Source organism: Gallinula chloropus (assembly GCF_964237585.1).
Source record: "Gallinula chloropus genome assembly, chromosome: 20".
Classification (NCBI taxonomy): domain Eukaryota; kingdom Metazoa; phylum Chordata; class Aves; order Gruiformes; family Rallidae; genus Gallinula; species Gallinula chloropus.
In genome coordinates, this window is record NC_140105.1 from 432,717 (window position 1) to 457,918 (window position 25,202).

The 25,202-nt window shown below is 59.7% G+C and overlaps 1 protein-coding gene across 1 annotated transcript; it reads left to right on the top strand.

Moving 5' to 3' along the window:
- The first annotated feature begins 1,140 nt into the window (after window positions 1-1,140).
- Window positions 1,141-25,080, top strand: PIK3R6 (phosphoinositide-3-kinase regulatory subunit 6). Its single transcript, XM_084273476.1, has 20 exons — window positions 1,141-1,184; window positions 7,777-7,909; window positions 10,187-10,270; window positions 10,735-10,826; window positions 11,585-11,653; window positions 12,179-12,311; window positions 12,790-12,859; window positions 13,186-13,369; window positions 14,135-14,282; window positions 15,424-15,510; window positions 15,912-16,368; window positions 17,002-17,101; window positions 17,787-17,894; window positions 18,377-18,487; window positions 20,057-20,147; window positions 20,266-20,336; window positions 20,542-20,632; window positions 21,057-21,127; window positions 22,056-22,168; window positions 22,892-25,080. Exons 2-20 carry the CDS (start codon window positions 7,897-7,899, stop codon window positions 23,046-23,048), a joined length of 2,250 nt encoding a protein of 749 aa, XP_084129602.1. The 5' UTR covers window positions 1,141-1,184; window positions 7,777-7,896; the 3' UTR covers window positions 23,049-25,080.
- Window positions 25,081-25,202: the final 122 nt, after the last annotated feature.

Below are 25,202 nucleotides of genomic sequence, written 5' to 3' on the forward strand. Positions count from 1 at the left end.
CTTCCCCCTCCACGGGCACCAGTCTCCTGGCAGGGATGTGCCTTGTCAGGGCAGGCAGCAGGCAAGTGGCGCAGCAAAGTGCTGCTGGAAAGCCGAGTCTGAGCTCGAGATGCTGTTCCTTGGCAGTGAGAGCCTGAGGGAGAGCATCTGGTTTCATATCAGAGCTGCCTGAAACCACAAGCTCTGCCAGGTTTTGAGCTGAAACTGAGAACCAGCCCAGAAGGAAGGCTGCAGGCTGGGCCACAGCACACGTGGTGTCCCCCCCCCTCTTCTGCAGGTCTCTGCTGCCCCAGGAACCCCTTTGAATGGGGCCAGCAGTGAGTGATCTTTATGGGGAGTTTGAGCTTCATGATGAAAGTTTTGTTTAGTTTTCATTTAAACTGAGGTGATTCCTCACTCTGGGGAGGCTGATGCAAGGTGAAATGGAGCCAGATCCAGCCCTTGGTGTTTGTCCTTGGCTGTGGTTCAGGTCCTCAGGGGAGCCTGGGGGTGACCTGGGCAGTTGGGAGGGCTGGAGGCTGGAAAGCTGCTCGTCCTCCCCTTCCCTACCTGAGCTGTGCAGCTGGGCTGGGGCTCAGGATCGGGCCAGAAACAGCAGCTGCTCCGCTGGCAGACAGACACGGTGGAGGAGGAGGGTGCAAACAGGATGTCAGACCTGCTGGGATGGACTTGCCTGGATGATTTTGCCGCAGCATCAGCTTGTCCCGGGGTGTGTGACAGGCGCTGGGTCCGGAGGGGCTGTTGCACAGCATCCCAGGAGCTGCTGGCTGCCGCTTCGAGCAGCCTGGAGGAGGCAGTGCCACAGCCCTGGATTGGCTGGGGACAAACGTCCCTTCGGCTGCCGCGGTGCAGAGTCCTCCTGGGGCTCCCAGCTGAGCCTGCGCTCCCGCCGCTCGCCAGCGCTGAAGGAAGCGCAGGCTGGGGCTGGGCGGCCGCCCGGAGCTCTGAAACGTTACCCGAGCCTCTGATGTGCGACTTTCACAACCCGTCTCGCTCGGAGGGAGCTGCAGGGAGCAGGGGAGGGCGGTGCAAGGGGTGGCGAGCGCTGGTCTGGGCAGGTCATCTGTCATCTCATGAGCAGACGCAGCGCTCCACGTGCTCCCGTGTCTCCCCTGCGCCCGAGCACTCGCTGCCTCTGCCCTCAGGACACCCAGCGCTCCACAGCCCCATCGCTGCTGCCAATGGTATTTGTACCGTCCTTCCTCGCACCGGGCTGGGGTGTCCCCCCAGGAGCGGGAAGAGTTGGGATGGGGCAGTGGCTGGGGGTGGGATGGGGAGAGGGGGATCACGGGGAGCTCGTCTCCGTGCTCGTTCCTGTGCTGTGCGGGGGGTTTGCTGTGTGAGTGCCTGGAGCCGAGCTGATAAACAAGCACAGGAAACCTCAGACGTCCCCGTGCAGTGAATTTGTAACTAAATACAGGGCTGCAGAAGGCATGGAAGAGGCTGGCTTTGGAGGGGGACTAAATATAACTCGGAGAAAGCCGGCGTGTGTGCTCCATGGGCTGCGCCTGCCCATGCTGCTGCCCCTGGGTGCAGGGGAGGTGGCAGCGGGGACGTGCCGGGGGTGCTGGGCAGCAGAGGATGCCTGGGAGCGATGGACACCCAGGACAGGATGGTGTGACTGAGCTTCACGAGGGAGCCTGGCTTCTTGCTGCTGGCCCAGCTCCCACCCCGAAGGGTCTGGGGTTAGGATTTCTGTCCTGGCTTCAGATGTTTCTGCTCCGCTCGATCTGTGTCTCACGCCTTTCACCTGGCTGGGGGGGTTGGTTTGCAGTTGTTTCTGCCACCTTTTGATAATTGGTGAGACAGGTCTTCAGGGGAGGCTGTCCTGGTGTTGAAGGTCTCCTGCCTGAGTTACTTCATTCTCTCCACTGAGCATGATGGGGTTGAGATGACTCGTCTGGACAGACAGGTCTCCATCCTCCTACTATGGGATTTTCAGTCTCATCCTGGCACCCTCACATACTGAGGTCTTAAAAGGGACTGAGCTTCAACTCCTGCTGCGTGTCAGAGATTAGTGGGAGATGTCCTTTCCTCGGGACAGGGATGTGCTTCCCTGCAGAGCTGGGCTGTTCCTCCAGCACACACCAGGCTGGGCAGACAAACCCCACTGCTCTGCCACGTGCTTTGACGTTTGTTGTAGCCACCAGCAAGACAGAACAGGCTGGGGAACCTGGGCTGCTGGGGGGTGGGGGACATGGCCCAGGTGGTCTCCTGGGACTCTGCTCTGGTCCTGGTCAGACTGGATTCCCCTGCAACTTGTAGATGCTCTTGGGTGGAACCGTCATCTTGTATTAGTTTGGCTGCAGTAAAGCATCTGTCACAGAGTGCTCCCTGCTGCTGGGGCCCCATTAGCTGCAGAAGAGGGACACTGAGGATGGGTTTATGGGGTGCTCAGCACCCGGTGCTCAGCCAGGTCCTGCTTACGCTCCCTCCAGCACCCTGGTAGTTTGGAAAAGGAGGGTGAGGCTGCAAAGTCCATGAACCCAAGGTCTGATCTGCCAGTTTGCAGGGTGAACAGCACTTTGAATGCAAAGTTCTTCATTTTTAAGAGTATAGCCAGAAGGTTCCTACAATTACCCCAGACTCCTGGGAAAGGTGCCTTTCAGGTCATGAAGGGGGTTTCTCACTAAAAACCCCATCGTTATTGGAAACTGAAGGGAGGAATGTGGCTTCCCTTCTTGCCCTTCCTTTTTAATTTTTTCCTGTAAATGCAGTGAGATGCAGCTGATGCCGTGGGTATTTTAAGAATTGCAGGGAGGAAGCGGGGATTTGCAGCTCTGCAAAGAAGTGGGATGAATGCGGAGAAGACTCTGGTCTTGCTGAGCTGGCAGACAGCAAAATAACCAGTTATGGGATGAAATGTGTCTCATATCTGCTGCAGGGAAGGGAAGAGATCCAAGGGGGGAGGAGGGGGACAGAAGCAGAGGAGCCCTTGTGGGTGTGAATCAGGGAACTGAGCACCCTCCGCCTCGCTCCTCCGCCCCGCGCTGTCCTGTTTCCCCTCCACTCATCTCGTGTCTCCACGGTCATGCGTGTTGGCTGGGGCCTGTGAGCCCTTCCTGTTTCTGGGTGGAAAGCTTGTGGTCACCGGTGAGCACAGGCACAGAGCAGAAGCGACCTGTTCCTGTTCGCCTGCCGCCCGCGTGGGCTCCGGCGCAGATGCTGGGGGCATCGCTGCTTCTCCGACTGGCTCCAACCTGCCACCCCTCAGCTGGGAAGCAGGAGCTCTTTGGCTGTGCCTGATCTGCAGCCACCTCCTCCTCCTCTCCTTCCTTCTCCTCCTGCTCTTCACAATGTGCCTGCTGGGATGATCCTGTGCCCAGAAGGGAGCTGTGACCCTGGGACCTGGAAGGTGAGTGCTGCCGGAGCCGAGCAGGTTTGGGACAGGGTCCATCCTTGCGTGGTCCCTCTGCTTCCACTTGCAGTGGGGATGGTGCAGGGCCAGGCTGATCCCCCCAGTCACATCCCTGGGCTTCAGGAGAGCGGGGCTGGGGTTGCCAGGCAGAAGGTCTGAGTTAGCCCATCAGCTGGGCCAGCGCAGAGTCCAGCCCCAGAAATGGGAACTGCATCCCCCTGCTTGTGCCAGGGATCAGTCACTGCTGGGGAGATGAGGCAGGCAGAGAAGAGAGCTGTTGGCAGTGGGGGGCTGTGATGTCTTGTGCTCCCCTCCCTCCAAGGACCGCACTGATGCTGTCAGCAGCAACCCCGAGCTGCTGCGCTGGGATCCCGGGATGTGGCACTGGTAACAAATGGGGAGGGTCTGGTCCTCGGCACGGGGAGTCCCCGTGGCTGCGAGTGTCCCTGCCTGAGACAGCAGGACAGTGGTGCAAACCCAGGAGAGGGGAGCTGGCTCCCCTGGATCCCACGGTGAGAAGCAGGGGGGGCTGCAGTGCAGCTCAGACATCTCTGTGCTTGCCATCCCCATGCAGCAGGGCAGCAAGCTCTGGGAGGGGAGGGGGGCGCTGGCCCACAGGGCTCGATGGGCAGAGGTGGCTGTAACCAGGGCTCCAGCTGTGACCAGGAGTGGCAGTGGCAAAGGAGCCGGCAGGAAGGAGCTTGTCCCTGTGTGGGGAGGATGCAGGGACATCCCTCCCCATCCCAGGGTGCCACATCTGGTCTCCCAGGCTGCTGTGTCCTGGGAGCAGCAGAGGTGCACAGGGTGGGTACTGGGTACTGTCTGGGCAGGCCAAGAAACCCTGGGGCAGTGGTAGGGATCGTATTACGCCCCAGTTTTGCCCGTGGGTGATGCCAGCACCCATGGTGCATGCTGGCAGGTCCACACACCCTCTGCTGAAACGCTTTTTCACCCAAATCAGCAGCTCTAAGAGTGTCATTGGAGGTTCAGGTGGTTGTTGTGTCACTGAAGCAACATGTGGCTTCTAGGTAGTGTTCAGGGAATCCCTCCTGCCAGGTGATGGACTGCATCCCTTACAGCAGCATCGCTGCCAGTGCAGGGGCTGGCAGTCTCCTGTCCCAGGGATGCATACATTGGGTCTTTGCTCCCTGTCATGCCACGCTCAGCCAAAGAGGTGCCAAGGTCAGATCATCTGGCATAAATCAGTCTGGCTTCGTTTAGGTCCCTGAAAAGCTACCCGTGCACCTTGGCCGGGGAGCAGCCGCCTCCTCTGCAGGCAAGGAGCTGCCTGGAAATGCTCTGCACAAAGGCTGAGTTTAGTCCTTGGGCACAGCGTGGGCTCCTGCATCTTCAAAGGCTCCGTCACCACATCACTGGGGGTGGCTTTGTGTCGGGGTGATTGCAGGGTCAGATGCTGTCGGAAAGTCCTGATGAAGCCTGGGAGGAAAGGGCAGGCAGCATCCCCACCTGTCCTGGCTGAGCAGGGCAAGCGTGGTCCTGCTGCCTGCACTGCTCCAAGCTGGGGCTGATGCTGCCCAGCCCTTCCCAGCTCAGCCCTGCATCCCTCCTGCAGTAGCCCTGATACCCTTGTGGAGCAAAGTGAGCAGACAGTGCCCCGGAGATAATGGTTGATGTAGGGTGTAGGTGCCTGTGCTGGTTACAGCCAGGCTGGGAGAGAACCAGCTGCTGGTGCCTGGTGGGAACCACGCTGACCCCAGTCTCCCTCACCAGCCTGTCTCTGTGCACGTCCTTTCATGCCTCTTCCCATGTGGCATCTACCCGTCCGCATGCGGAAGGTGTGACTGGGCTTTCAATACGCTGGAGACAGAGTTTTGGGCACTTTGATGTTGAGTGTTGTCAGGATGCCCGAGCAGGCAGGTGGGCTGGGGGTTCAGTCTCAGTGAGGACAGCCAGCACGCTGTCACCAGGCAGGGAAACCACGGGCTGAGGCTCCTCAGGCAGGAGCAGCTCACGTCGCTCCGACTCCTGTTCTAAATCTGGAAACCGAGCGCTGGCGAGCAACTTCCACGTTGGGTCACCAGCTTCCCTCCCACGTGTGGGCAGGTAGGATGCGGATGTGGAAAGCCACCGACGCAATCGGCAGCGGGCTGTGTTTCACTTTGGCAAGCAGCCTTGCTGAGGCGGGCGTGCTGGAGGAGCCCGGCGTGCTGCCCGGCTCTGCTGCTCGGCGCAGGCACCGCGGGTGCCCCAGGGCACCAGGGACCCTGGTGCTTTTGAGAAGGAAACACCATTTGGAGATCCGTGGTGCCAACCAGCTTGCTGGTGCCTGATGCTGCCGTAGTGGGGTTGGTGCTTCTCTGCATGCAGGGTTGGGAGGATCCTTCGCTTTCTGTCTGTAGCCAGTCATCCCAGAGGGTGATCTGTAACTTTTGGAACTGGGAGGATTAATTGATGTTCCCCTCCTCTGGTGCAGACCCCAGCACACCAGGAGGCACGTCCTGGTCCAGATGCAGAAGCAGAAAGCGCCGTTGGTCTGCAGACACACGGCAGGTTCTCGGTGCAGCCTGTCAGTGCTGCGGTCAGTTCTGACCCGGGAGCATCCTTCCCTTGCTTGCTGGGTGCTGAGCACCCAGGGTGCTGAGCATCCGGGGAGCCAGCCGGGAGCGGCAGCGTGGATGCGGGGGGAAGGCAGGTCACCGTGCCACAGGCAGGAACAACCTGTGGGCAGCGCTGCTGCCGTCAGCGTGGGGTGTGCAAGGGAACATGGTTTGCTGACCTCAGTAGACACCCTCTGCCCTGTCTTGCACCCCAGAGCGGTCACCTTGGAGGAAGGGGCAGGTCCAGCGCTGCAGCAGCATCCACGTGATGCTGAGATGTAACTCCCAGGTCAGTATGAGGCATCCACCCAGGCTGGGGGGATGTGGCACCCTCCTCCTGCTCCTGGCCCTGGACCCAGCTGCCAGCCAGCTGTGCAAGCAGAGGCGTGGGGTTTGCTATACAAAGTCCCTGGCCTGCAGAAGGACGCCTGTCCCATCCTCTCCTGTCCTCTCCACTCCAGGCACTGCTGGTGGGTGAGAGAGTCCTGCCGTGGTGGCTGGGCGCCAGCCTTGTTATCCATCCCCGGGGCCAGAAATAAAGCCCACGTGGGTCTGGGGTGGGTTTGTCAAACTTTGCCTGCTGCAGGAAACCTTTAATGAGCTTCTGGAAGCTGCTGAGAGCAGGATGCTCCTGGGGCTGGAGTGGTGCCTGGCAGGCGCGTTCCTGCTCGTGTCCACCCATCCCCCTTGCAGAGCGCCGGGTTTGCTGATGGATGTCATCAGATTCAAGACCTGCCTGGGTAGGGCCAGGTCCTAAACTGAGGAGTGAATCCTAAACAGGGCAAAGGCAGGAGCACAGGCCTGGGCTGACGGCCTGAATGCATGCAGAGGGATGCAGAGCATTGACCAGTGTGCTCCCTGTTACCAGCCACAAGTGCGGCTGCTTCAGGGAAGTCACACAACTCCAAGCTATGGCACGGATTGTATTCGGTCCCTAAAGCAAACCCCTTAGCCTGGGGATGCTGACAGCAGTGCTGCAGCTCACTCTAGCTGTGTGTACAGGCAGCACAGTCCTGTGGCTGCTGCTGTGCCCAGGGATGGGGAGGTGGGAAGGGGAAACGCACTGGGGAGGCTCTGGGTGCTGTGGGGCAGGACCCAGGTGTGGGGTAGATCCTGTGCGACCTGTCCTAGGGACCCTGCTTTGGCAGGAGGGTTGGGATCAATGATCTCTGGAGGTCCCTTCCCACCCCAACGATTGTGTGAATCACTGGCTGAGCATCCCAGTAGCAGCATTCTGCTTGGGGGTGCTGGTGTCTCCTCTGCTGCCCTGCGGCTGCCCCGTGCCGGCTCTCCAGCCTGTAGCTGTGTCCCAGGCAGATCTCCCTTCCTTCCTCCTCAACTCTTGGGGATTTTTTTCCTCTTTCTTTGGAGAGAACAATGCTGGAGGGCAAGGGAAACCGTCCGGCTCCAGCCTGGCTTCCCTCTGCAGCGTAACTGTCTCCCAAGCTTTGCTCAGGGTTTGCTTCTCTGGGATGCCAGATTAGTGTGGGAGCAGCTCAGCACGGCAGTCACAGAGACCTCGTGGAAATCTGGAGGGGTTTAGTTTGTGGTTGTTTTTGTTTCCCTTTTCCCTTTTCGGGGTGGGGCTTTGCCTTTCAGAGTCAGACCTGGACATTTCTCCTGGGGAGGAGGAGGTGCCCAGCCCTGCCCCCAGTCATGCTGATGCTCATCCTTGCTGTAGGATGCTTTGGGGGCCGAGTGTTGAGTGTGGCTTGGAGCTGAAGCTTTCTCCAGCAAAACACAGCCCCTGAGGCAGGCCACACTTACCCCGAGGGCTCTGCCTCCCTGCCAGCACCTCGTGCTCCGTGCTGGGGTGGGGGCTGCTCCTGAGCCCACCCATCACACCGCTGTGCTCCGCAGGCCCGACACAGGACCCAAGGCCATGCCCGTGTGGAGTGAGGAGCCGCCCCACGCTCACCCCGTCGCTGCGGACGCCCCGCGGGCGCCGCACCTGCGCCGTGCTGCTGCCCCGGCCCAGCCATGGAGACCACAGGTGGGTGATGCTGAGACCCCCGGCGTGACAGGGCTGGGGGGGCACGACCGAGTCAACCCACCTCACCCCCCTCCTTGAGCCCCGACTGCCCCCGATAAAACCCAGGGGTACCTGAGGAGGAGGGTTCTTTCCGGGGGGCAGAGCCTGCTCTGTGCAGGGTGCTGGCAGATCCTGCTGGGGAGCTGGGAAATGATGCTCAGAGCAGCAGAGGGGTGGGTAAAATACCTGCTGTAGGGGGGCACTTGGACAGAGCCGGGGCTGGCAGCTGTTCACACCTGAATTTTCAAGTAGTTTCATGTCTGACGCACAGCGGGGCTGCTGTTCTGTGTCCTTTTCCCCACCTCTGTTCTGTTCTCGTGCTGTTTCACAAGGTGATGTTGGGTTCCCGGCACCCTGAGGTCAGGATATCGACACCCAAACGTTTCACTCCAGTTCTGAGCTGCTGGTGTTTGTTGCTGGCAGCTCGAGGCTCATTTTAGATCAAAGTGCCTCTTGTTTGTGTTGGAACGAACGCTCCCCGTGAGGAACCCTCAGCCTACCCTGGCTGGAGCTGCTTTGATTTAGAAAGAGAGGATGGTATTTATATCCCTGCTCAGGAAAAAATTCCTCTGGTAATTAAAAACACACAGAAATGAAAAGAATGGGAAATTTCCAATAGCCTGTTATTGCCCAGGTCCCCAGAGCAAAATCCACGGAGGCTGATAAAGCCGAGTCCTGTCAGCGCTACCTCCTGCCCAACCCAGGGGCTGCTGTCCGGAGGCTGCAGCCCCTGCACACAGCATCCTGTGGCCCTGGCAGCTGCCCCTGGTTCTTGCAGGCAGAGGTGGGTGCCCAGTGCTGTCCTCTGGCCCCCTCGCTGGTTTTAGGGAGGATGGAGCTGGGGCAGAGGAGGGTGTGGAAGCAAACTGAGGAGCAAAGCGGGGCAGGAAATGCGGTAGCAACACCACCAATCCCAAAAGGCCGTTCCCCATGGATGAGACAGCTCAGGGGTATGTGTCTCCCTCAGCACCTGGGCAAATCGCTCCTTGCTCTTCTGCTCACACGCAGCCGAGAGACGCCCGGCCACTGCTGGGGATGGTCCAGGCCCTGGCAGTGAACACGGGGGCAGGAGCCCACCCAGGAAAGGGCCCTGGGACGTGGTTCCCACAAACACCTGAGATCCTCCCCTGGACCAGACATGTGCTGGCAGCTCCAGCTGACAGCTTCCTGCGGGAGAGCATCACCCAACAGCACCCAGCTTTCTATAATGCTTTTCTTAATCATTAATTAATTATTATTATTATTACAAAGACACAAGAATCCTTTTGCTGACAGAGAAGGGGAAGCCCAGTGTGAGAAGGGACGCAGAGATGGGCTGTGGTGGGGTGGAGGGAGCTCGGAGCTGCCGGGGCCGATGCCCCGTGGTGCTCCCAGGGCTGGCTGCCGCGTGCCGGGGAGCACGGCCAGCCGGCTCTCGTGCGAGCTCGCTCCTCACCACAAGCCTTCGCCCCGCGTCGAGTCACACCCCAAACCGGGGCTGAGGTTGTCTGGGTTATTTTTAGCTGCCAGCAGGATGCAGTTTGGTTTTGGTGTGTATGAGGCACGTGTGGCCGTTACCAGGCAGGAGCCCACCCCAGGTCCCTGCTGGGGAGCGGGAGGGGCTGGGGCCCGTGGGTGGGCTGCACGTCGGGGAGCGGCTGCGGGGGGCTGCGGGTGGAGGGCAGGAGGTGACACCACAGCCTGGGGGCTGGGCCTGGGGCTCAGTGTGAGGCTGGTGGGGGCAGCAGACCTTGCTGCAGGGGTGCTCCCTGCCACGGGCAGGGGCTGCAGCCCAGTGCCCAGGCACAGCCGTGGCTCTGCTCTGCATGGTCCTGTGCTGTGGTTTGGTGGCCTTAGATTCTCTACGTAAGGTGCAATTTAGATTCTCTGTGTAAGGTGCCTCTTTTCACCAAACAAGGGGCAAGAGGGGCTCTGCAAGGTTCATGTCCTCTGCAGAGCTCTCTACCAGCACATCCCCATGGGAGCACTTTGCTCCCCAGCACGGCTCCAGGGACACCAGTCCATGGGGTGGCATTTGCCCCCCATTCCAGTGGCCCCAGATAGAGCCACTGAGGCTCTCCAGGGGCTGAGAGGCTCATCCACCGAGGCTCATCTGGGACAGAAGCCATCCTGGGGGTTGTGGGGAGGGTGCAGTCCCATCCTCGCCCAAAGCAGTGCCTGCTCCCGGGGCTGTCCCTGGGTGCCAGGCTCCCAGGGGTGCTGCTGGCCTGGCTGCTCACATCCTCTTTGTCCCTGCAGAGGTGGAGTCAGACATCCTGCGCCGCGTCCGCACGCTGCTGCGAGAGCTGGACGGGCACCACCCCGCCTGCCAGTGCGACCAAGGTAAGGTGGATGCCTGGCACAGCTCCTGGGTCAGCATCCCACCAGACCCCGCTCTGCCTCACTGGGGCTTTGCTTGGCCCCAACCCCCTCCCACCCCCCACCTCTCCCCTCCCTCAGACAGCACCAGGGTGATGGGGGACACGGGGTGGCCTCACCTCCCCATCACTGCTCTGCCTTCTCCGACCTGCTCACAGAGGTGCCAAGTCCTGGTGACTGCTGTGCACCCCCCACTTCCACCCCTCCTCTGCGGGGCTCTAACACCCTCCAGACCCTTCACTCACTGAGGTGTCCAGAGGGCAGAGAAGGCTTAGCGAGGATGATGATGTCAGTGCAGCATCCCAGCCCCGTGGGTGATTATTTTGCAGCAGTGGTGCCCATGTCTGCCCATCCCTCTGTCAAACACCCCTCCTGACCCACAGCTGCTCCGCTCTGCAGCCTGACCTCTCCTGGATTTCCCTTCCCAGGGATGCTGCGGTGGACCCTGCATAAAAAAATCGACCAGAACCCCAGTAACAGCTCTGTTCTGGTCAGGATCCTGGTGAAGGAGCTGGAACGGGTGAGTGCTGCCTCAGATATGTCCCCCTGAGCACGGGGCTCATCTGCAATGAGGGTGATAAGGGATGTGGGAGGGCAGCAGGATGGGGTCTCAGCCCCACGTTGGGGCTCTGCCTCCCTCCTGGGCATCCTGTGCCCGAGATGGCTGACACGTTTCCAGGGTCCTGGGGCTGAGCTGGGGACTGGGACGTGTAGCAAAGGGTGGGAAACTCTGTGGGACACCAGGACAGAGCTGCAACTCGTGCCCAGCCAGTGGCTGCACAGACCAGGGTGACAGCGAGCCAGGGGCAGAACAGGGACCGTCCCCCAGCTCCTCAGTGCTGCAGCCAGACTGCTGCTGAAGCTTGCAGGTAGCACAGGGTGAAACACTTCTGACCACCCCGAATGTCCCTCATCCCACCCCAGCCCCTGTGCTCCCAGGTGGAGTGGGACTCCCGGCCCCGTGCTGCTCCCTGCTGCCCCGGGGGTGTCAGGCAGCAGCACCTGCCCCGGGTCCTGCCCGAGGGCGTCTGGGGCAAAATTGTGAGGATTCTTTTTTCCTTTTTGGTCCATTGGTTTGTCTTGTCCTGTGTAAACTCCCAGCACCCTCAGCATCCTGGCACAGCCTGCTCTGTGGTTTGGCGAGGTGCTGTGTGTGGAAGCAGCACCTTTCCTTTCTGCTGAGCCTGCCTCCCTTTACCCAGCGTCCGCTCCCTCTGGCGCAGGGAGGAACAGCCCTGTCCCCCCAGCTCTGACTGACTGTGTCTTCTGGTCCCACAGGCAGAGCGAGGTGACTTCAGGCATTACATCATCCCCTTGCTGCACACGCTGATGTACACCCTGATAAAGGTAACCTGCCAGGGGCTGCGCTGGGGCAAGAGCCAGGGAAGCAGAAGCCAGAGGAAGGGGCCTCCTGCAGTCACTCAGCACCCAATCCTGTGCTGAAATAGCCCAGCACTTCCCAGCAAAGCCCTGGGGCTACAACCAGTGGACTCACCTGTGTTTCCCAGTGTGATGTTCAATGACTGAGACCCTAGCTTGTGTAACCTGGGGACTGATGCACCCCACACCCCCAGGGAAGGGGTCCTTCCAGCCCACCCCCTTTCCTGGGAGCCTTTAGATGCACAGTGGTGCAAGAAGTCACAGCCTAGCAAACAATGTGTGCCCACAGCCCTTAACTGGGGCTTCTTGGAGGTTTCCCAGCCATCCCATGGCCTGGTTCTGCTTCATATAATACACTTATAATACATTAATACATTGAGCTTGGTACAGCTCTGTGCCCCCCAGACCCCCTCCCTGGGGTCTGTCACCGGGAGAGCACCGTTAGGGAACACTGCCCGTGGCACCTCCTCACCTGCCCTGTCCTCACCCCAGGCTCCCTGCATCTCGGATGAGCTCTGCAGCAGAGTGTACGATTTCTGCAAGAAGCTGCTCACCCTGCCCAGGCCCTTCTGCACCATCGGGCTGGACTACGCGGTCAGGCTGAAGGCGGAAAGGGCAGCGCCAGGTACGAGGGCTCCCCGTGCCCATGGTGTAAGCAGGGTCCTTGCCCCAGAGCAGGGTGGGGGTGAAGTACATCCCTTCTGAGAGAGGAGTGTGTTTTACTCCTCACACCCCCCCAGATGCTGTCCCTGATGTGGCCCCAGGGGTGGAGGCTGGGAGTCAGGCTCTTCCTCCTGCTTCCAGCTGCTCCCAAGCCCAGAAGGCACCAAACAAAGGAAGGGAACTACGGGAAGTTGTTCCTGAATAGAAGGGGTTTTCTTTTTATGTAGCATGGGCTATCTTTGTCCTTGGCTATTTTTAACTCTGGGCCCAATTCTTGGCTCTTTTACTTCTCTCCAGCAATGGGTGTTCTCTGGCTTGGCAGAGCCACTGGGACAACCCAGAGCCTGGACAACCCAGCGCAGCACTGAGCTGCTCCCGTGAGCTGTGTTGCTGTTTCTCATGCTCTGACTCCCACGTCTCTGTCTCCTCACATTTACCAGGTACCTTGTACCAAAGGATGGTGATTTCTGAGCAGAGTCTCAAGAGTGACCCGTACCCTTACCAGGAAAAGTGAGTGCTGCCTCTCCCAGCAGGTTGTTACTCTGCTTTGTGATCCGTCCTCCTGCCCTCTGAGTTACTGGTAGATGGGACCATGATTTGGACATAAACTGTGAGGCAGCTTTGGGGGAGCTTTGCCTTGGGAGAAGCACGTTCCTCCCGTGCATCCTGGATTATTTCTGTGGTCCTGGGCATCAGGGACCCCCCTTGGCAGGGAGACAAAGCAGGGAGGGGGAATACCAGCGGCAACCCTCTCTCTGCTCGGGGCAATGGAGACGTGAGGTGATGGGGGTGCTCATATCTCATCTCCCTCTCTTCCCACCTTCCCACCCACGCAGGATTTTCATCTTTGCTGACCCGGAGCTGCTCTCTGAAGCCATCTGCAAGGCGCTGGTCACCGACACGGAGGCGGCTCAGGCCTCGCAGAGCCCCCGCGCCTGCATGTGCTGTGTGATCACCCACACCATGCAGGCGGCGCTGGGCGAGAGCTGCGACCTCGGCGGCTTGAAGGCGGCTCTCCAGGTACCTGGCATCGCTCCTGCAGCACCACCTGTGGTTTCCCAACGGTCCCGCTCTTGCTGGGTACATCAGAGCAGGGAAAGGCGTTTTGGCAAGTGCAGAGGGCCCCTGCCCCAGCTCCCAACTGCTGGTCTCCATCCCCCATAAGCCCCCATGTTACCTGCAAGGCTGGGCTGTGAGCAAGAGCTGCTGGCAAGATAGATAACTTTTCAAATATGAAGGTGTTCCTGCAGCAGGACCTCGAGGCTTTGAGTCCAGGTTCGCACAGGCTCTACAGCTGGGCTGCAGGCTCCTGGTGAGCCTCCCCTGTGAGCCTCCCCTGTGAGCCTCCCCTGTGAGCCACTGGTCACTGCAAAATCACCTCAGCGGAAACCTCTCCAAAACCTCAGGGAGCTGTGGGGCTGCAGTAAGACGAGTGTCTGGTTCAGAAAGATGCCACAGGGCTCTCACAGATCTGCATTCCACAGACCCCTTTGTGTGTCTGCTGTCCCTATCTCCTGAGCATCAGTTGAGCTGCCAGCTCTGCTGCTGGCTCCCTGAGCTCTGGCAGCCCATCCAGTGCCCATTAGCTGCGAACCTGACAGCAAAGGCACATTAAGCACAGTACAGGCAGCATCCCCAGCCTGGGGACAGGGGACGTTCGTGTCCTGTGCTGCAGAGCACTTTCTGCAGGACGCAGCTGCCCTCCTTCTGCCCCTGCCAGGGCCGTGCCCGTGCCGCATCTCCTCCTTTCACGCCCCGGGGTGCTAACGGCTGCTCCCCACGCAGGATGTGCCCATGAGCGACGTGGAGCGCTGGTTCCGGCAGGTGGTGGCTGCAGTGGAGTGCGCAGGGAGCGACGCGAGCGCCGACCGCGGCCAGCACGCAGCCCGGCTGGAGAGCATCTACTGCGCCATCCTCGGCTCGGCGCAAGGAGGTGAGCTCCCTGCCAGCCTGCACCGTGCGCTGGGACGCTGTCAGGCTCCGGCCTCGCTGCCAGGGCCCCCCCTCAGCCCTCTCCAGCCATCCGTACCCACCCCCTGCCTGCATCCAGCAGCACCCATCGCCGGGGTCAGGTCCTTGCAGCCTGGCTGCTTGCAGTGACCTGATGTGAGGGGTGGCAAACACTGTGGCAGTGGAAGGCAGGTTTGTCACCAGAGGACAGGGGGACAGGGGCCGTGGCAGCCTCTGCCTCTGATGCAGCTGTCCTGAGGCCCAGGGACACGTCTCCATCATTTGCAAATGGTGCCATAGATATCAACCAGGGGAAGCCAGACAGACTCTGCTGGTGTAAGATACATCCTGTCATGGCTTGGACTGGGGACATGCTGAGCAGCGCTCCCTGAAACGCCCCTGTGCTACTGTGGTAGACAGTGGTGCTACCATCTCCATCCCTGGCATCGCTCTGCTCCAGCCTGGTGCCATCTGTGCTGCACAGGCTGTCACAAAGGTCCCTGTCCATCACAGCTCCTCACATGACCCCAGGGTGGAGCAGAGGGAAGTGGGGTCATGTTTCCCTCCTCTGGCTAATCCCTAAAATTCCACCCCCCTGAAAGAGCTGGAGACTGTCCCAGTGCAAGGCATGGAGAGGAACAGACAGTGGTGCAGAGGGAGGACTGGGACCATCTCCTTTTGGTGGCAGTGAGCTACTAAATCATCTCACTGCTTCTCACAGGGCCATAATGGGTTAAAACTTGCCAGCAATAGTGGGATCAGAGAGCTTCCTGGCATCTCAGCTGAGGTTGCCAAGAGGGGTCCTGCCACGTCCGTTGGATGCCCAGTGCTAGAAAAATGGTTTATTTATGCTGCCACCCCTCTGCTGCCTGCAGCAAAGCAAGGCCCTGCACTTGCCCGTGCCTCAGTTTCCCTGTGATAGGGAACCTCCTTATGGCTGTGAGAGCAGCGGTCTGTGACCCCAGCCTCACGTCTGGCCAGAAGGCAGCTGGGGCTGGAGAGCCCCTGGGGCTCAGCACGGGATACCCCGGCCAGCGCCTGAAGCCCAGCACCCCTCTGGGTTCAAGCACATGTGCAGGAAACCATCTCCTCCCGTGTGCTACAGGCATCCTTGTTTCCCACAGGCAGTGCCCCCCTGGCAGAGCCTCAGGGTACCCCTCTGCCCAACCCCAACATCAGCTTCCACCTCTGGACCGAAGGCGACCAGCTCTGTGAGTGCCGGGGCTGGGGTGTGTCGGGGTGGTGCTTGAGCCTGGGAAGCTTGTGCAAAACACGTCATTTATCCCCAGTTCCTGGGCAGTGAGTTCCACAACCATCACACAGGGACCAAGCTTGCAGAGGCTCCTGCACCAGCCTTCCTTCTTGTGGGGTGTCGGGGTCAGGCCGGGGGTTAGTGGGGAGAGGGGAGGAGGAGATGGGGGCTGGGGGACACCTGCAGCAGGATGTGCCCAGAGCGCCTGTTTGAGTAATGCTGGTGCAGCGTGCAAGGGAGTGAAAGACTGACCCACCCGTGGAGGGACTGGCCTTCTGCTCTGCATGAGAAACTGGGGCAGGACCGGGGCAGGACCAGGGTTGGGTGCTGTTCCCCTCCCTGAGCTCCCTTCTCCCGCAGGGAAGGAGCTGGTGCTGTTCGTTCGCCCGCTGTCGCAGAGCTGCGAGCCCGACTGCCTGAGCCAGGACCTGGAGACCTTCGAGATCCAGGACATCATCTCGGAGTGCGAGTGCTGCGAGCAGAGCCGCTTCTCCGTGCTCTCCACCGACAGCGGCATCGAGCGGGACCTGCCCGCCGCGGCCGAGGAGCCGCTCGCCCCTCTCGGCACCGAGACCGACCCAGCGCGGCTCCAGAGGAAGGGTGGCATTAAAAAGAAGTCGTCGCCCCTGGAGAGCATGGCTTTCCTGCAGCCTGGCTGCAACGGTCCCGGGGTGAAGCCCCCGGTGAAGCCCCCGCGGAGACCGGGCATCCCCCCCGAGCCGGCAGCCCCGCTCCAGAGGCTCCACACCGCTCGCATCGTGCTGCTGGGGGACGACCGGATCCTGGGGCGCCTGGCACAAGCCTACCACTCCTTGAGGTGACCAGCCACCCTTTGGTTCTGGGGGCTTGGGGAAGGGGAGAGCAGAGCGGGGGGCTTGCTCTTCAGCCTGTTGAAGCTGAAGGGTGGGGTCAGGCTCCAGCGTGACCTGAGACAGGGTGGGATGCAGGGGTTTTGCACCCAAATGCATCTGTCTTCCCTGGCTGCACGGCATCATTTAGCCCCATTCACCCAAACACACAGGGAGTGTGTCCCTTCTGTCCATGGGATGGGGTAAATGAACAGCAAACGAGGCACAGTGGGTTTTTGAGGAAAAAAATCCTCAAGAAAAGCTGTTTTCCAGCTGCCCAACCAGCTCATGTGGACCAGGGGAGCAGCACAGGCTGGGTCTGGGTCACAGAGCAGGCAGCACTCAGGAGCAGAGCTCAGTGTGGAGGGGACACTTCTGGTCCCAGCTGAGACCCTGTCTGTGGGACCTCCCTTACTCCCCTTGCTCGGTTTGGGAAGCCAGAGGCATTGGTGCTGCCCTGCCAGGCTGGGCAGAGGCGTGCAGGGAGGGCACGTGCTCCCGCTGCAGAGCAGCTGCGTCTCCTGGCACTGCCCGGCCCTGGCCAAGGGCCACATTCTTCCACCTGTCCCTTGTGACATGGCTGTTTGTTTTTCCACCTCAAGGAAACGAGAAACACGACGAGTGTTCCTGACCCCCAGACTGAACCTGCAGTTCTACTACATCCCGGTCGTGACGGGGCAGCCAGGCACCTCGGGCGGCTCAGTGAGTGACTGGTTCTGGAGGGAGAGCAGGGGGGTTACGGGAACTCACACCCTTAATGCCTTGTTCCTGGAACAAGGAGGACAGGAGCCAAGGTGGACTGGCTGGGCTCAGTTTACAGCTTGGCTCTGGGAATCCATCAGCCCCAGAGACATTCGGGTTGCTGCCACCGCCCTGTGATAGCAACTGAGGAGTGACGTTCGGTTTTGCTTCCCTGCCCCAGCCACTGAGGGAGTTTTACCCAAGGGCTGATGCCTTATCACCGCCCCCGAACGCTTAGGGGAAGTGGTCACCCCTTGCTGGGGACTTGGTGGTGGCCCCAGTTTTAGTTCTGCAAGTCGGTACCTTACAGTTTATCTCGGGCACATCTCTTCCCCTCTGACGCCTGAAGAGTGACACATCAGCAGTTCCACTTCTCACAGTATTCCAAGCTGGCACCGAGCTGGCTGTGAGTCCCCACAAGTGTGTCCTTACAAAAATCACTATTTCTTCTGTCCATTCTTCGCTTAATTGTTGTTCTTGAGCTAAATGAGAGCTGCAAGAAACGTTCTGCCATCTTCTCTGGACCAAGAAGGGAAGGGGGCGGATGAGGGAGCTGCTCACGGGGCGCTGGTGCCCCAGCATCCCTGCCTGCTCCCTGGCTCCGGGTGTTCGGAGCCGCGCTCTGAGCTGTGTCTTTCTCCCCCAGGACCAAGAGGAGCTCTGTGAGGTGGCCGCATACCTGGGCAGAGCCGACCCGTGGTACGAGAGCAACATCCACACGCTGAGCCACATGATCCCCAAGCTGGCCACCATGGTACGAGGAGCCTTCCCACCGCCCCAGCCCCGGCACCTGCCCAAACGCGTCCGTGGTACCCGAGGATGGGCTCCAGCTCTGCAGGGCTCCTCCACGCCCCCTGCAGAGGTTCCCTCCCTGCACACCCCCCGCCCCCGGGCTGGGCAGGAAGGCGCGTGCGGCTGACACTGCCCCAGCCCACAAAACCCAGCTGCTGCGGTGGGTTTTTTTGGCCAAGGGACAGGAAATGGAAGATTTCAAGAAAGAGGCATTTGCTGAAATACCCCACTATCATTTCCTGGCAGTTTAAGCCACCACCGATGGCCTTCAGAGCAGCTGATAGGTGGGCAAAAGCCTTCGCCTCTGCCATTCACTGTGAGCAGCTCAGCACTGCCCTGCTGACAGCTCATTCATCCCCCTGATTATCTGGGAAGGCTGAGGGTTTGTGGTAGCATTTGTGAGAAGTGACTGTGGCTGATCCATAATGTGATTTGCCTCCCCAGCCTTCCTCTCCCAGCAAGCATCTTGTGACTGATCTGTTCCTCACCGATGTCATCGCTTACTACGTCCGCATGGGCACCCAGCCCGTCTGCTTACAGGTCTACGCTGTGAAGGTGGGTGCCACGTCCCTTGTGCCCCCACGGGCCCGGGGAGCCCCGCTGCTGGCAGAGCTGGGCAAAGCCAGTGCAGTGGGGGGGGGGGGGGTCTTGGCAGACCTCAGCCCAGATCTCCATGCTCCCTGCTCCATGGTCCCCATCCCACCCGCTCCGTGCCAGGCTCCTGAATCTCTCAACTCCCTGTAGCACAACTCAGCCAGAGTCAGTGATCCCAGGAAGGTTGTTTCAGGATCACATGGGTCAGCAAAGCCAACCTTGGAATCACCCCGTAAGGACACAGGTCTCCTGCTCCGCTGGACAGGGTTTGCCCAGGAGCTCTGGCCCCTTCTGCTGCTTCAGATGCTGAGTTTTCTGAGTGGCTTTGCCAGAACCTTCCCCTGCCTTGCAGGGGCTTTGCAGGGCTTCCTCAAACACCGTTTTATTTATTTCCTGCCAGCTTTTCTCTGAAGTGGCATCAGAGCGAGAGCTGGCACTTGATACCAGAGCAAAACACCCCCCGTGCTCAGCCATGGAACACCAGCCCCCTCCCTCCCCCTCTGCTCCTCCAGCAGTTTTCCCCCTTCAAAGCTCTGGCTGGCAGGGACCTCCCTTCACGTGCCTCCCCTCAGTCCACCCATGCCCAGCGTGGTAACACGCTGCTGCAGAGGACCAGGGGGTACAGAAGGAAACTGGCAGGCACTTTGCAAAGGGCTGGAAGAGCTTTGGTCATGATGGGTCGAGCATCACCAGGACTTGGGCTAACGATGCAGCTTGTAACCCCCCAGAGCCCCTGGTGCTCAGCTTGTGTGGCCGGGGATTTTGGGTTCTGGGTGAATTTTCACTCCACTCATTTCTCCTCCAAAACAGAAATCAGAAGCGAGTCAGAGAGTGGGTGACTCGAGCAGGGGAAGAGGAACTGGCTCCAGATGTGGTTTTCAGATAGAGGCACCTAACCTGCCGTGTTGTCACACGGGGCTTGATGCTGCTTCATCTGGAAACACCCAGCCTGCTTCGCCTCCTTGGTCACCACCACACTGTTCCTCTTTGGCTCCAGAGAGCTTTCTTGGAAGCAAGGGCCAGGTCCCTCAGTGCCTGGAGGAGGGGCCAGGAGTGGCTGGCAGAGGTTCCGCGGGGCTTGGGCTCCACACTGCGCTCCAAACAAGTCCAGGAGAGAAAATGATAATGAATAGGTCTGCAGTGCCCAGTTGGTTCGCGTGCATCGGGCGGACGCTGAGTGCCGGGAGCCAAGGCCGCGCCCGCAGCCAGGCCGGGGATGCCGCCTCCCGCCACCCGGCTGCGGCGCTGCGGGCGACGGGCTCAGCCCGTGCGGTCCCCGAGCCGGCAGTGACACCCAGCGGCAGCGGCTCCGCGGGACGGCCCCCCGGCCCCCGCCAGGCTCCGGGGCTCCCAGAGCGGAGCAGGCGCGGGTGTCTCCATCCCGCGGGCTGCCGCCACAAGGTCACACGTTCCCTCTGGTGGTGCCGCGCACGTGCGCTCTGGAGAACCGGCGTGTGACGTCAGCGGCTCGGTGTGACGTCACGGGGTGGCGGAGGAGCGGCTGTTCTGAGGGACCGTCCTCTCTTTCAGATCTTCTTCAACGACCCGGCGCAGGAGCCAGCTGAGGACGTGTTCCTCACGGAGCTGTGCACACAGGTGCAGGACAGCAGCTCCCACAGAGGTGCGTGTGCACCCCAAGCTCTGCGACAGATGGGTGGCTCATCCCGTGACCCCTCTCTGCTGACCACAGACAGGTGGCTAGAGTGAAATCTCAACCCTGCCCAATTCCTTCCTTGCAGACCTAAGCATGACCAAGAAGAAAACGACCCTGGATGGCCCTGGCATAGATCTCACAGTGACTTACAGGAAGGTAAGGGGGGCTCTGGGCAGCCCAAAATGCCTCTGTCCATGGGCACCCCCAGCAAGGCGTGGGTCTCCCAGAAAGGAGAGCTCTGTCCCTCCTTCCCTCCGCTCCAGGAGAGGACAGAGGGGTCATGGTGAATTTCACAAGCCTGTCAGCTACTCCAGCATGTCCCCAGCCCCTGGCAGGGTGAGTGACTGTGCCTTTCCTGCAGGTTGTGCTGAGCGACCGGGAGAAGGAGCTGGCAATGTCCCTGCGCTCCACAGGGCTGGTGATGAAAGCCATCCCAGCCAGCGAGGCTGAAGGTGGGTTCCTGCTGCTTGAGGCCTTGCAGGGATGGTTTGCTGAGCCTTCTGCTGCTCAGTGGAGTAAATCTGACCACAGGACTTGGTGCTGTGTGCCTGCACTGTGGGAGCTGAGCCAGTGACCTGCACATACCGGTGCCATCACAGCTGTGGCTGTGTGCTGTCCTCCAGCCTGGGGCTCCCTGTACCACGGGGTTTGGCATAACCATAATCTGGGACTGGCAGCTGCAGCCTTCCTCCTTCAGCTTGCCCTTAGCATGGCCTCTGAGCTTTCTATCCTGAGCATGATCCCACAGAGCCCTTCGCCCAAGAGCTTGCTGAGTCCTCCTGTTCTGCTGTCCCACAGAGCCCTGACAGTGCACTGCCTGCTCCAAGGGCTGGGGTGTGCCACGGTCCACATGCTAACCTGCTGCTTCTGTTGCAGAGCTGGTGTGTCTGAGTGTGAACATCACTGAAATCATCAGGATCAACAACCTGTCGGGACGATCCTTCACAGTGAGTAGATGGGGATGCTCACAGCCCTGGAGCAGCTGACCCATGGAAATCCCCTGCAGTGATGTTTAAAGGGGGAACTCTCTGTGGGGAGGAGAAGGCTTTGGGGCGGCCCTGCTCAGGGAGAGATCTGCAGTTCCTTTCCTTGGAAGAGTCCAGGGTTTTGAGCCACAGCCCCAGGTGCCATCCCTGCTGCTAGATGCCACATAAAGTCCAGTCTCAGGAGACCCTGAAGGACCGAGCTGTCTCTGGGGTGATTCTGTGCCCCAGGGATGAGGTGGAGCAATGAGGCTTGGCCCCAGCCATCTCAGCTCCACTTGGGTACCGAGAGGATCTGTAGTTTTGCGATCCATTCCCTTGGCTCCACATCTCCAGCTGCGTTGCCCTCCCCAGGCCCCGCACGGGAGAGGCCGCTGGGGAGATGCTTTAGCAGAGCATGAACAAGGAGCAGGAGCTTCACTGAATCTAATTACCAAAGCAGAAAGTTGGATACCCAAGAGATGGGACTGCAAACCTGGGCTCCTGTCCTTTCTCTTTTACATGAGAGCTCAGGTAGACCCCTGTAGTTTGGGTGGCATTTAGTATTGTTGTGCCTTTGTCTTTTGGGCCCCAGAGCCTCCACTCTCTGCTGGTATTTTTATCTGGCCAGCCTACTTCTGCTTTTGGAAACACCAAGGTACTGCAGTCCATGGTGCCCACCAAGATGCACCATGGCACTGGAGAGCAGATGATGCCCCGCACCAGACATCCCAGGCACTGCCAGTTTGGGAAGCCTGCCCTTGCAAAATCTGACCAGGCTGTGTCACACCTGTGGTTAAAAACCAAGAGAAACCTCCTCATTTGTCCCTTTCACACCCAGTGTGCACACACCACACAGCCAGGGGAAGGGAGCTGAGGTGCTCACAGGGCTCTTCCTTCTCTCTCAATCCAGGCTGTGGCAAACAGGTTGAAAACACGCAGCATCAAAATCAGAAGCACGGAGCAGAGGCCCTTCACGGTGTGTCTGGACAAGGACAGCAGAAGAGCCTACAGGAATGTGATCAGGTGAGCTTGTTGGGCTCTGCGCATCTTGCTGTGACCTTGTGCTCCTCCCTGCAAGGGCCCCAAAGGCGGGGGAGCTGTTCCACAGGGAGTCCTACTCCCCATCCTCATCCATGACCAAAGACCCAGGGGCAAATACAGTGCTTCTCTGGGGAAGGCAGGGCAGAGGGGTGCTCTCCGACCTCTGTGTTTCCAGGTGATGCTGTGGGAAACAAAATGGCTCTTCCATTTCATGTAAGGTGCTGTCATTAGACAGTGGAAGGATGGGTACCTCCAGGGACAGCCTGAGACCCTGGGTCTCCTAAATTATGCCATGGAGCTGATGTCCCCTCTGCTGACTGCATCCCTCACTGGGGTATCTCAGGGGGCAGGGGGAGAGAATTCGGGCCCCTGAAAGCAGCAGGGATGGATGTGGCTGTGGCAGCTGCAGGGTCTGAAGCAGACAGACAGGTGGGTCGAAGTCCATGGGCCACGTGGAGAATACGTAACACGAGGATTTCTGGGAATTGAACTGAGCAGGGCAAAGGTCAGCGGGTTTGTGGTCACACACTAACACCCATCAGCTCATCATTCCAGCCCGGACCAGCTGGAGAAGCACAAAAGCAGGTGAAGGTCTCAGTATGAGAGCCCACCCTCAGGGAGAGAGCTGGGGTTGGGTCTGAGCTCCGTCTGAGCCCCCAAGGGCAGACTTGCTCGTGCAGTAAATAGTCTCTTGTGCTCTTGCAGTGTGGAGGTGTCTCCTTGCCTGGAGCCCAGCTACTGCCTGCAGAGGACAAGGACCATGAAATTCAACCAGCACGAGGCAGAGGACGTGGGGCTTGTGAAATACATGCCCAAGTCTCTGCTGTTGCCCATCAACACCTTTGCAGGCGTCATCCAGTGAAGGAAAGGAGAAAAAGCCGGTGTGAGGGATGTGACATTGGGTCATCACAGAGGAGATGGAGAAAGAAGACACACTAACAGCCACTGACTGACAATACAACGGCAGCGGCGTAAGATGCTGCGAGAGCAGAGGTGGATTGGGCTGAGGGAGCTGCAGGACAGTGACACCCCTCCCAAGGGGCAGAGCCTGCCCGGAGAACTGAGTTTCAACCTTTTGCACAAGTCAGGGAGAACCTTTGAGCTGCTTCGTTCCCACAGGCTGGGGAAGGCACAGCTGAGGTGCTGGTGCTGTTTGTGCTCGTGGCTCTCAGAGCAGCTGCTGGGGTGGCATTTACTGCGGTGGTGTCTCACAGCCTGGCAGGAGACAGGGCACAGCAAACTTCATTACAGGATCAGAATCAAAGAATCATTAAGGCTGGAAATGGCCTCCAAGATCCAACCATCCCCCTACCACCTGTAGCACTTACTAAACCATGGCACAGGGTGATGTGTGTGGGTACAGCAGCAATTGCTCCTCTGGCTGGGTTAGGAAACCTTGTGAGCCTGACCACAGCCAGGTGTGGAACAGGGACAGGGGACATCCCGTGCGGTGCTTGGCACTGATGAACATGGGAAGAGCAGCTCAGGCTGCCTGGGCAGCGCTCTGGGATCTGCTGAGAAGGGTATAGATCTGCTCGAAGAGGAGCCCTCCTCTGAGCAGACACTGGAGGCTGCACAGCAGCTCTCTGAGCTCTGAGCCGTCCCTCTGAGTCCACCTCGGGTGTCACTGTGGCTTTGCTACCTGACCTCTCCACATCTGGTCTGGAGCCTCATGAGCACCAGGTGCATCCCCTGGGTCGTACAGCCCAGGAACAACCACCTACACCCCAGGAGCAGCCTCAGGCCTCCTCTGTGAGGCCAGCCAGCAATGCCTCTGCACCCCAGTCGCCTTGCAGCCTTGGTCTGGTCTGGTGTGTGGGTAAGAGATGTACAAGGGGAGTGGTGCTCCCAGGAATGATGGATGAGCAGGGTGACTGCAAGACTTCTCTGTTCCGTTCCTCTGCTGCCACCACGCTGTAGAAACCCTCCCCTGGTTTGCAGATGAGCCAGGCTGAGCAGTGACAGCACAGCTCCTGCTCCCACCCAGGCTGAGACTAACCCAGCGCTAGGGGTGATGAGCTCCCTGTCTCCACTCCAGCTTGTGGCTGGCTGGAAGAATCACAGTGTGTATTTATTGACCTTCTGAATGGGACCTGTGGTTCCTGGGGCTTCTCCAGGGAGTCTTCCCTAAATTCACATTGGAGGGGATCTGGGGGCATTCCTTCTTTGACACTATCACTCTGTTACTCTCTCAGCTCCCAGGTTACTTTCACTCAGGGGTGCTTGCTTGGATCGGTAGCCCTGAGGAACTGTCCATGTGCATGGCAGCTCTTCCCAGTCACCTCTGGGGAGTCCCTGGAGCCAGCTCTGTGCTACGGTGTGATGCTGACCCAGCTGCAGTGGCATTAACAAAACCCTCTGAGTCCCCAGGGCTGGGGACAAACCCAGCCCCCTGTCCTGCCCGTGCCAGGTCTGCCTGGCACCTATGGAACGTCACTTCTGCTCCACCACCCACACCTGGCACAAGGAGCCCAAGGTGCTGCCTTTCACCTCACAAGTCAAATGTTTGATGCCCCCGCAGTGCCAGACCTTGGCAGGAAACATTCTGGCCCTGAAGGAAAGCTGATCTTAGCCAGGGAGCTCAGAAATGAGCCAGGAAACACCTGCTTGTGCCATTTTCACCTGTGAGCTGCTACAGAGGGTATCGGGGGGCTCCAGGGGTGGCTCTTCCACCCCTTTGCTGCCTTGGGGCTTCATGTTGCCAGGCCAGAGACCCTGCGCGGGGTTGTGGCACAGCCTGGGGTGCCCAGGGCTTCCCTGTACAGTTGTAAATGATGTAGATGGTTTCATAAGTTATTTGTAAAGGTGTCAGAGATGATCTCTGGCAGAAGGTGCGATCCTTTTAATGCCCATTAAAACAACCCCGGACAAAACCACACACCCCCCCCCCCCAGCAGAACCCGTGGCTTTGGGGCAGCTGTTTTGCTGGGTGGGGAACCAGAGCCCCCTCTCTGCGGGGCCACTGCCCCCCGCGCCGGGGCTACCCGCCACCTTGCCAGCCAGAATCCACGGCCGA

Coding starts and splice junctions, on each gene's coding strand:
- PIK3R6 (XM_084273476.1), top strand. Junction 12,312..12,789: donor GGCGGAAAGGGCAGCGCCAG/GTACGAGGGCTC, acceptor CACATTTACCAG/GTACCTTGTACCAAAGGATG. Junction 20,633..21,056: donor CCCAGCCAGCGAGGCTGAAG/GTGGGTTCCTGC, acceptor CTTCTGTTGCAG/AGCTGGTGTGTCTGAGTGTG.